We start from the raw sequence: 12,534 nt of genomic DNA, 5'->3' as shown, positions 1-12,534 counted from the left end.
GATTGCTCATTCGATGCGATATCTTGAACCCGGTCGTGATTGAAAATTTCGAAAGGCTTGTTGAGCTCAATTCTCAGACCCGTTTCATGTCCCTGTACTTTGACTACATGGCGCAGAATATTAACCCTCTTCTTACAATCCCAACCGTGTGCATTTCATAAATACTTCTGAATCTACTGTTTTCTTCGACACATCCATGAAAGACGAGATTAGTGGAATTCCGGACCACATGCGCCCACAAGTGGTTCCAAACATTTTTTATAATAAATTCCGAGAAGTCGACTGTTCTAAGATGTTTTATACTGACGGATCAAACCTCGAAGGGTCCACTGGCTTCGGTATTTTCAATCAAAAGTTCACCGCCTCCTACAAACTCAGTGACCCTGCTTCAGTTTACGCCGCAGAACTAGCTGCCATTCAGTATACCCTTGGAGTCATTGAAACATTACCCGCAGGCCATTACTTCATCGTTTCGGATAGCCTCAGTTCCATTGACGCTATTCGCTCGATGAAACATGGAAAGCACTCCTCGTATTTTTTGGGGAAAATACGGGAGCTACTGAGTGCTTTATCTGACAATTCTTTCCAGATTACCTTGGTATGGGTCCCTTCTCATTGCTCCATTCCGGGCAATGAGAAGGCAGACTCCTTAGCTAAGATGGGTGCATTAGAAGGAGACGTTTACGAAAGACCAATTTACTTCAGCGAATTTTTCAGTATTACTCATCAGAGAACCCTCGAAAGTTGGCAAACTTCGTGGAGCAGTGGGGAGCTGGGAAGGTGGCTACATTCGATAATCTCTAAGGTATCGACGAAACCTTGGTTCAAGGGGATGGATGTGGGTCGTGACTTCATTCGTGTGATGTCCCGACTCATGGCAAACCATTACACGCTGGATGCACATCTCCGGCGTATTGGGCTCGTGTGTGGTATCTGCGCTTGTGGCGACGGCTATCACCTCATCGAGCACATTGTCTGGGCGTGCACCGAGTACAGTTCCGCCAGGTCTCGGCTAATGGATACCCTGCGGGCCCGAGGAAGACCAACCAACGTCCCGGTTCGAGATGTGCTGGCAAGCCGCGATGTCCCTTATATACACCTTTGTGAAAACCATCAATATACAAGTCTAACTGCCCCTTCTTATTTTCCTTATCATTCTCAGAACCCTCTTCCACCTGTATCAAAGCATCTGTATCGAATGAGCCAACAAATACGGGACCTACGGCACGAAAATAACACGCTTAACTCGAAATGTAGCCGATCCACATCTGAGCCGTACTACGAAATCGTCTGGAAAAACCCCTGCCATCTTGAGGAGGACCACCCGGCGTCCCAGTACATGATTCCCCTGATGAAGGCCACCCGAGTTTGTGATCCATCCGTTGATCTCACGATGCCTGAAACTGAAATAATTTTCTCTCCCTGCCATCTTTGTCTACCCTCCCAGAAGTAACACCCCCCCCCCAATATCATCACGAAGCATTTAGCTCTTCTTGTCTCTTCTAGTTTTAACTATTATATTATATAATCTCGTTGAAAATTCCCAACTCTACTACCCACAAAAATAACTATAATTACGAATCTTTACAAAATTCAATCATGCCCTCTAATTATTCCTACTTTTAAGATAGTCGTAAAAAATTGTCCCCCTTAGTTAAACATTATTTGCTCCAATAATCTCACTGATAAAAATGTCAAACCATATTGCCACAAAAACTAAATGACCCCCTTAATCTTACGAAAATAATATTATCCCCTTGTGTAGATATATAAGATAGCTATAAAATCGCATTAGTTTCATTTTAAAAAAATCAATATGTAATCCCCTAGTTTTAAGCAATTCAAAATATAAAACATAACAAAATTGGCACCTTTAAGCTAACGCAACGTGCCTTATCATATAAACGATTTGAAATTTCACGAGGCTTTTTTTCAAAACGACATATCTAACATTGAGAGACTCTCATTGTTTGATTTCTCTTCTGTTAACCCTTTATAAGGCAGTGGAAACTATATTGCCACCTTTTCGTTTCGTTCATAACGCAGAAATATGAAGTGAGAAGAGTTCCAATCGCATGAAATCTACTTGTTAGGAGTCTGGCAACTCTTCTTATTACTTTTTATTGAGGTACAGTGAAAAGTGTCAGATTGGTGGAGTTTTTTTTGAAAAAAATACGGCGATTTCCTTTTGGATAATAAAATTAGCTCGATTTTGAAAAAAATACTCTAGACCCTATAAGTTGGTGATGCAAATTTGTAAAAACAACTATTTTTAATCCGAAAATTTGAGTGGTGAGTGGTAAAAATTACAAAAAAAAAAATACTTGAATAAATGAACGTCTGTAATCTGTGGTTTCATTTTTCAACTTATCCTGAGAATCCAGGGGTTATTTACTGTTAATCAGGCAATAACCAGTAACTCACCTCAATTTCTTTCTGAATTTCCGATCCAGCTCGATTTGTCTTTATATTTCGACCAATCTCGTTGGAAATACATCAAACATTACGAAGACTGACGTTTTCTAACAGCGGTACGGGCGGTACCAAGTATATTTTCAAAATATTACGAAATAAATGTAAATATATTATAAATTAAGTGTTTCTATTAATATAACATCCATTAATAGCCCCAAACTCTGAGCCTTATAAAGGGTTAATCATTCGGTCGCTACAACATTTACTCCTCATCTCTATGCATAATATGCTAGTCAAAACTGCCGCCATTCGATCTGCTCTGTAAAATTAGAGAAAATCGAAAGAGAAAGTAAACAAAAAGAGTCTCTCATTGTTCGATTTAAAGCTTTGAATGAAAGCTCTTGATTTTTCCTCTGTTATATTCATAGTTAAATACAATTGCATTAATTGTAACTGATAAACAGCGATTTTAAATTCACCTAACAATGTCTTGTTTTCCATTCAGTTTCAATCTTATTGATACTCTTTCTTGTCATAAGATTCGTTACAAGTGACGTTTATATATTTTTTTTTAATTTTTGGTTACTTATGATGACACTGATGAAACACATAAGTAGTGTACGAAAAACGCATATCTGTCACGGGTAAAAGTAATAGTGGAATTAAAAAGGGTTACTAAAACCAGCACTATAAGGGCAAATAAATAAATTGATATGTCTACTCATTCATCAACAAGATACAATGAAAAAAAAACAAAAACCACCTTTTGCATACCTACACATATTCTGCAGAATATTGAATAGGCTAGGGAAAACAATAATTGTGTTATAAAATAATTCACATTTCACTGTTCGGTGGATCGATAAAATCGCCAATAAATATTTTCAAGGAGAATTTGTATAGCTATGGCAACCAACAATACACGTGTACATTCCGATCCCTATAGCTCAATGCATCTTGAAGCGATTGCCTATCAGAGTTATAGCTTGAAGTTGACCGTGTCCGATGTAAACAAGTAAAATGTGATTTGTTTGTACACTTCGTACAATACAGTCTACACGTTCATAAAGTTGACACAATTTTAATAGTTTAATTTTTTGTATACATTCAATCATTCTACAGTTGCCCTTGTCAATGGATTGGACTGGTAACATTTTCATCAGCCGCTTTCAAGTTGCACAATGTGCGGATCGAATCGCCATGAAGCATTAATTTCGCGTGCTCCCAAACTCGATCCGCGATTGGCCGTACCGTGTCCATTAACTTAATCCTTCACATTAATTCAATAGCATATCACACGTTTTTATGTGCTCAATTTCCATTTTAGGGGCCAGGAATCTCGCCTGCCACAGAATAGTGAGGGAATAAGGGTAAATGTTTAATTAAAAAAATCACCCAGCAAAACCCATACGACTTGATGAACGACAGATGAAGGATCTAGGAAAATGAGAAACAAGAGTAATGGCTATGTTAAAAGCTGTGCCGAAGAATCACGTAAAAACAGGGTCACAAGTTTTGCATCATCACGTTCACTTCTGCGGTTCGACGCAGGGAAAATTGTCGAATGATCAACAACTCTGTCAGAGGACATTAATCGGATAAAAAACTGCCGAAGCGAAATCGCATCTGTAAAAGGGCTTTGCTTCTGCATTCCGCATATGTCCATTCAAGTCACCACCCAGTAGAAGGATTTTCAAACGATACGCACTTTGTTCAGTTACCAATAAATAAAATTAAAAATGCTCTAATGTATGCATTCGTTTGTCTGTGCTAATAAGGTGTCCCATTGTCGATTGATTAACTTGTAATTTATCGTCCCACGAATGAATCAGAATGGATTAAGTATCCCAAGAACACCAGTAGATTTCATTGGATTCAACAAATCTTCCATCGAATCTAAAATATAAATCGAGTTTAATGGTTCCGAGCGAAATATATTGAAATATTGTTGGTCAAACTTGTGAACGATTCGTTTAGGCTCATCAAGACTATACGATGTATTAAGGCTATCCGTAAAACTATTTTAAACCATCTAAAATTACTGTTAAATGAAGACCAATAACTTTTCACAAATACATCCGTATTTTGATATATCTTTTTCTTTAATTTCAGACATAGTTTCTAGAAATGGTGCCTACTTAAGCAGAAAAATGCATGACTACGACCCTGGTATTGGAAGTACTGCAACGCTGCTGAGTCCATTAGCATCTCCGCAACCGGTGTGCCGATCGCAGGCTAAACTCGGCGGGCATCTTTTGTCGACGTATCAGGTAAGAGTTATATATTGTAATATCCTCCTAAATATTTTCGTTTATTTCGCCACACATCTCTATGGCCAATATCCACGGTATTGAACCTCTCAAGTTACATAGTTTAAGCGGCACCCTATGTCCAATGATAAATACATCAACCTGTACTCATAGATAATTGCTGTTGTCAGTGCATAACCTTAAGCTTAATTAACTCCTTGGTGAATAGACTCGCTTGTTGGCGATCGAACATAAACCACTGCGGCGAAAAGCCCCAAATCAAGGCAACGGACGATCGCCGGCAGGCAGACTTAACTCTCCTTTATGTAATACTCCTTAAGCGTTTCTACTACTATAATCTGTTCCGCTCAATGTTTTTCATCTTGTACACTGTGGCGTCCATGTTCACCGTACGCCAAACGATTATTTTACAGAAATTAAATTTTAAGATGTCATTTGTTTCAGAATATACATATACTTTTCGAAAATGTTGCCATTTTGTTTGTGTATGATGTTCGAACATTTTGTACCACAGTGTAGCTAGGAATACAACGAGCTCAAAAATGATAAATGACCGTTACAAACCTAGTAAATTAATGTTGGCCATGAAATGGCAAGATCCCAGTTTAGGCTGCCGTTTGCAGTCGATCTTTATCTGAGCCGTCCTAACTCATTATGAAAGCGGATAGACATTTTTTGCAGGGAAACTTAATTGAATCGTGTCTTTTTTGCTGGAAAACAGATATCGGTGCAATTATTACCGTGTTTGAACATGAAATATTGACGCGTTTAGCCATTAATTGACACTTTTCACCACGCTTTCTTGAGAGTATGTAAGAAAAGGGTTAACAAAATGTTGCCCGCCTTGCCAGAGTGTCAGCCTGCCATGGCATGGCCTAGCCGGTACTGTCCCTTGAGCATGATTGCAATGCAAATTACACAGCTCGTTGACGGTAGCTTGATTGCTGATGCGGGTTCCATTGCTCAATGAAACTATGGGGTAATCTAATGTTACGTAATAGCTTCACAGCGTAGTACTGAATGTATCTTAATTTAAAATAATGGGATTCGTTGTTTTTATGCCATTCTGTGCTTTGAAAGATGCCATATGTGAATACCATTGTGATTTCATATAATAGATTGAATTGAAAACTGGTTCAAAGCTATTTTAGAACTCTTCACGGAGTATTTGTAAATTAAATAATTACGAATTGTTAGGAACACAGCGCAGAAATTCGCACAACTCTGTTATACATAACATACTGCATATCAAGTAGATTTAGTATGAGGATCTATGTTAGTTATTTAGCGAATATATCCAGGATACTTTCTAAGTAGAGTACCATAGTCGCTATTGAATGCTAAGTTGAAAGATGATCTTACCCCGACGGTTGTCATGATGAAATCATTCCAGTTCTACTTCAAATAGGATATAAACATTTGAAGCATATTTTGGAAAAAGTTTTTACTTGTAGTAGTACAACCATTTCATTCGCGTGACGGGAAATAATTTTAAAATATGTTCCCAAAGGTGGCCAGGTTTCCTATAAGGAGGCAAAAAGCCTTAGACCGAACAGTCTTTCTTCTCAAATCAGTGCAGTGTGCGTTTAGGCGACCACTATATTCGGGATGTTAGCTAAACGGGTCTACATGCTATGTAGCATACATATCAGCGGGAGAACTCTACCATTACCCTGTTACATAATATAGTTTACAACATCGAAAAGGCTTGAAGTTTAGCAGCTTTTATTGATATTGAAAGTTCTTTTGACAACTTGTCTTTCGAACACGAGGTCATAGAGTACCTTTATATATATTACGAACTGGATACACGCAATGCTTAGAAACCGACATCTGTGATCATCGTTAAGACACGTAGAAATAAGGGAACTGAACCCTGTTGCCGATGGCTTGTTGAGAAAACTTCTTGATTGGGTTCGTTGATGATTATCGTATAATAATCACCACCGGTATTTGCATTACCACACTTTTTTTTATTTGATGCAGCAAGCCTTATAAATAGTTGAACAATTGTGTCTCCATGCTGGACTATCAGTTAATCAAAAAAAAAAAAACAAATGGTGCTTTTCAACGTCCGTTGCAGCTCTTTGACTCTAAAATTATTGTCGCAGATCATGTTAGGTAAGTTGTGGTGATTCTTGGCTCAAAACTTAAGTTGTCTGCTCGATTTCAGACTCAAGATCAGGGATGCGAGCAGTACCGATAAACTACATTTTTTTCGGTATATTTACATTTGCACAAACCGTACAGCCCGCTAAAGCGACGCATCACTACTGCTCTTGCCAGAACGGTAGCCAAACCGAGTACATTTTTCCGTACAGCAGTAAAATTCATTTTTGTTTTGCTGCTGTACCCCGACTGATCGGTGAGAGTGCGGCGTAGTAAAGTTTGTCCTCTCGCTTTGTACACTTTTCTCTGCGTAGTCAAAGGGAGAAACCCGCACACGAAAGCGTTGATGCCGGCCGTTGCGTAAATGAACTGCATTCATCGTCGTCATTTTTGATTAAAAATATTAAACCTCAAAAAGGCATGCGGGTCTCAGAGGCCCGGCACGTTACAATTTTTTAGTTACAAAAAAATGTGTATGCAGTATAAGCTTGGGCATGGAAATTTTGATAAGTAGCATTGAAATCTGTAACAAAAATAAAGAATTGTGAAATTTTCATCTATGGAGTGATGTTTGAATATTTTACATGCACAAAAAGGCAAGCCGGGCCTGGCAGGCCCGGTGTGCATGCAATATTTACTAGGAATACCACGGGTTTCATACATTAATATTTATCTGAAAAAAAAAAACATTCTGATGAGTTCATCTTCATATTAGCAGGTATTTTTTTCATGTTTTGATTGATTTTATCTTTTTACCTTTTCTTATAAGAAAAAAATCTTAAAAGTTTGAGCGAATTCCATACATTTCTTTTATAAGAAATGTAAAGATAGCATGCGATAATGACGTATGTCATATTTTTTGGGTAAATACTTTTATTTCACCCACTGTGGTCTACTTGACAATTATTTGGATACAACATAACCTAACTCTGTCGTTATTGTCTATTTTTGTTGTCTATTCTTTGTGTTATAGATGTCGTCATTATTCAAATTGTAGGGTCTAGAAGCAACAAAAAATTGAAATGGCTATAAGACGATATGCCCATGTTTTCAATCGTCTCAAAGAAATAATGGAAGAAAATCGAGCAAATTCAACAGCAGACGATTCTGAAACTGTTTCGCAAAGCGAGGAAGAAGATGTGAATGATATTGCTTCCGACGATGAATCTGATGCAGACTCGGAAGAAAAATCTGAATATGTACTCCGGTTATGCATCAGAAGAAATTAATAGCAACCCAGAAACATTTATTGGTCGTGTTCAAACGAAATGGAGCTCAGAACCAATCGAGAGTCGACATGATCTTCCGAGTACTTACCTTTTGGAAAAATTTGACTTTTTTACATCCATCGCCTTATACGCTGAAATCAGGATTTGTTGCGTGTTCGTACTCATCATCCTGTAATTCCAGATTCGGAAGTCGGATCAATTATAAATTCAACAGCAGCCAATGGGAATGCTGTACCTTTCATTTGAAACCAAGTTTGTAAAAATCGGTAAAGAATTCGCTGAGAAATAGGTATGACATTATCTTAGGAACTTGGTAAGTTTCCCCAGGGCATCAAGAACCGTCATAGCTGGCCAATGCGGTCGAAGTGCCTTCGGTGGGTCATTAATGATCTAGACATGCAAAGCCAAGTAATGTTGCACATATTTTAATATATATTGCATCATTTGGACATCATGGTGGTATCAGTTTCTAATTCTAATTCTAATCTAATTTGCTGTGTGATTGTACTCTTCAACCCGTAACTCCAGAACCGAAAGTCGGATCAATCGAAAAATCAACAGCGACCGATGGGAAGGCTGTACCTCTCATTTGAGATTAAATTTGTACAAATCGGTCCAGCTACCTCTGAGAAAAATCGGTGAGATTGTATGCCACATACATACATCCATACATACATACATACACACATGCATACATTTTACGATATCGACGAACTGAGTCGAATGGTATAAGAGATTTGGCCCTGTGGGTCTTGGTTAAAAAGTCGAAAATTTGACCGATTGCATAACCTTTCTATATGAGAACGGCAAAAAAGGAGCTTGAATTCAGACGGGCCTGAGAGGCCCGGCTTCCCCTTTGATGTTATAATTTTAGCTTGCCTTTAAAAGGGTTAAAAAGATTGAAAATATTAAAAAATGTAAAACAAGGAAGGAGAAGCTGCACCGCTCGTCTGTTGGCTGTACTAGGAGCAGTATTTTTTCTCATGTTACTGCTTTGCACACAGGCATCCGTACAGCGCTGGGCGTCCTGCATTAGCGAACGAGAGTAGCGTCGTATGAGAAAGGAGAATTTAGGCAGAAATATTATATTAAGGCCATCACAAATATTTTTTAAAAATTATGTCACCCCCCCCCCCTTCAAAATCGCTGAAAAAAATCAGGGGGCAAATAATTTTTTTTAAAAATCCAAAATTCAAAAAATTGTCACGTTTTATAGAACAACAATAGCTTCCAGGTTTTGCTTTACGTAACTGAAAACTATTATGGTAGTTTTAGAAATTACCATCCCATGATAATTTTTATTTTGACCATTCTCGGGTAAATGTGAAGTTTAAATGAGATCATCGATCCAGTCCAACATCGAATGAAACTTTTGCTGGTCGCGGAAGGAAGGACCCATCTGTGTATTATCAAACAAACATCTCATGGAAAGGCTAATACAGACCGACTTCTGAATCGATTCCATTTTAAACGCAACAGTCGATAGAGACATAATCGATCGTTGCATTCGAAAATAATTTCGATAAGGAAACAATCTGAATTCAAATCAGACTCCTGGAGATTTATATATGATTCAATATTCAATATACATGAGCTTTACTGAAAGGTTTTTGACATTTAAAGATTTCATATGGGATCTTAGTATTCATACCGTATTTCCGCAGCCATATGTGCGATTCTTATGAATCTGCTACCAAACCTTCCTTTTAAGGCTAAGCTTGTGAAAATTGAATAAGCCGTTTTCCAAGAAGCCGAAGAGACATTAATTCTGAAATATTCCAAGAACCAGAAACATGCGAAATTTTCGAGATAGACGCTGGAATCAAAAAAACTTTGTCTGGCCATCAGCGATCATTAATGCTCTAGCAAAGCTAAATATAGATCTTACAAATAATGGTATCATCGGCATTTACCGCAGGAAGAACCGGGAATCCATTATCGATGTCAATTTTTGTAGCCTTGGAGTAACCGGAAAGATGGACTGAAAAGTGTGCGAGGATATATCCACAGCGACCACCAAGCGATTTGGTACAGCATTGATAACAGGACTATGAACTACACATGAATATGAATATGTAGGAGATAAATAAACGAGTGAAGATGGAAAACAGCGATTTATCACAGGAACGTGTCCGTCGAAGAACTTGAATTTCAGGGTATCCTCTTCAACCTAAATGCGAACGAGTTCACGGCACTACTAACAAAGGCGTGTAATGCGACCATACCAAGGGATGGGAAACTGAGAAACGGTCGCCGGGTGCAATACGACGATTATCGATCTACGTATAAGTTGCCTCCGAGCTTGAGAAGAAGTCGGAGATCACTTCGGTTTCTCATCTCGCTCAGTTCAGAAGCTAGAAATCGTTCCGCTGCAATAGCAGGGCAAGTAATCAAATTTACCCGCGCGACGCTTGGCAAAAATTGATTCCTTCTGCCTAGTGTGTGATACGTGAACAAACAATGAGTGACAATGCCAAGCAAAAGTATATCACGATGCGGGCAAACTGTGTTGCTGTTGACTACACGAAATATCCGGTAATACCATCAATTCATGAAGGGGAGCAAATGTTGAAGGTGAACTTGAAGTTCAACGTAGCTTGCGGTACTTTATGCGGTGCAATTCCACCATTTACGTCATGCGCTACTGAATATGTTAAAAAATATTAGTCAAGTAGAATCATTCGCTTCCCAGAACAACATGAAACACGTCATCGAATGTAATGACATTTTATACAGTATCCCAACATATATAAATGTTGACATGACCTGGCACCACGTACTAGTTCCTTCGCTATCAAACAAATCCTGCAAAAATACGGAGAGGTGAATAGTGTTAAGGAAGATAGTTGGAGGAACTTCTTCCCAAGACTCCGCAACGGAGTTCGTGTGGTGAGAATGCGTCCGACAAAAACTATTCCCTCTTACTTGACTTTCACATGCAAATCACCTCATGGTGTTGAATATTCTCAACGAACACTAGTCACGCACTCAGGACAGATTCCTACCTGTCAATATTGTGATCATCCGCTACACCACGGGAAACCTTGCGCAGAGACTGCTAAAGAAATTCCACCTGATACGACCAAAGCCGGTATACAATCATCGTATGTTAAACCACAACCAGTTGGTAAACCAACGACTGCAGACCGGACATTCACAAACACCAGCTCAACAACGATCGGCCCCAGTACCACTAAACCAACTGCCATTATCAACATCGAAGTAACAACGATTACAGCAAATGTTTCCAAACCAACAACAAACACCACCAATAAGGAATCTAATACCGATGAAGAAGAATTTACAATAGCGACCCGTAAGCACAAACAACAAATAAGAACATCCGACGATGAGCAAGATGAATGCAGTACCGATGATGACATGGACGTAAACTAAAACGCGAGAGAAGACGGACCAAATGACCCCCAAGGTGCGCTCCACGGCTCAGTTGTGCTAACGCATTGAGCCGTGTCAAATATATGTAAAATTAAAAAGAAGTCAGAAGGCTCGAGGTAAGCGAGCTGCAAGAACCGCTCTCAACAAAGCAGTCAAGCTGTACAAGAAAGCCTTACCACAAAGCCAACGCGAATTTCCTTAGGAGAGACCTACAAAGTTGGCATAACAAAGATAAAAGGCTCAGCTGCACCACCTGAAAGGTGCCCGGAATAGATGGAGGTCACCATCGAAAGGTTTTCCCCACAACATAAATCTATTATTAGGTATGATCACAAAGATGAAGATCGGTTTACCAACAAACAGGTTATCGAGATGGCGAAAGCCATAAAAGTGAAGCGATACATGAGAGCCCGGATATGTTCAAAACGATCCGATAATTGGAAGCGACAAAAGCTGATGTTGCTTCCGATACCGGGACAACATGGAAATCTTTCAGCGTAGTCAATATATCCCTTGGTAATGTTAGAGAGAAGGAGTAATCCTGAACAAGCTAACGAAGTACGCGGACCGTGAGAACGGCATCTCATGTAATTCGGCTTCCTTATAGGCAGGTCTACAGTGAAATCCATCCAAACGGTCGTGGGAGCTGTGGAGACAGCAGAGATACAACTGACGTTCCTAGACTCGACGCTGTGGAACGCAGTGTACGATGGAGTATTGAAGCTGAACCTTCCCAGAGATATAACGATTTTCGGCTTCACGGATGATGTGGTGTTCCAAGTAATCGGACAATCACTAGAAAAGGAGACACTCGACACGGAGACGATTGCCCATCATAAAACAGAGTTGGTGATGACTAGCAGCCGAAAGACAGCGCGGTCGGAAAATATATCATCGACTTGAACTTTTAAAGTCACGACGATTATGTTAAGGGGAAGGTTGTGAGAGCAACCACAGCTTTGCTTGAGGCGCCAGTGTACTGAGCACCACGAACCAGCGGAAATCGCTGGACCGAAGCATGTGAGCAGACTAGTTTCACCGTCAGGGACAAGATCGAGTAGGTCGAGTGAAGCACCAGCGGTGGGTCGTCGAGTTTTCAACGAACCGGAAGCAGC

The 12,534-nt window shown here is 39.4% G+C and overlaps 1 protein-coding gene across 4 annotated transcripts in view; it reads left to right on the top strand.

Annotated features, from left to right (window-relative positions):
- Positions 1-12,534, top strand: part of LOC131683594 (protein TANC2) — a 283,296-nt gene that overhangs the window by 244,566 nt on the left and 26,196 nt on the right. For all 4 annotated transcript variants that reach the window (XM_058965699.1, XM_058965700.1, XM_058965702.1 and 1 more), the window contains one exon: positions 4,528-4,685. In XM_058965699.1, the coding sequence (XP_058821682.1) occupies positions 4,528-4,685 (158 nt within the window). The remainder of the gene's footprint in view (positions 1-4,527; positions 4,686-12,534) is intronic.

The sequence above is a fragment of the Topomyia yanbarensis genome, chromosome 2 (genome assembly GCF_030247195.1).
Source record: "Topomyia yanbarensis strain Yona2022 chromosome 2, ASM3024719v1, whole genome shotgun sequence".
Lineage (NCBI taxonomy): Eukaryota > Metazoa > Arthropoda > Insecta > Diptera > Culicidae > Topomyia > Topomyia yanbarensis.
This window is presented reverse-complemented; position numbering and strand designations above follow the sequence as displayed.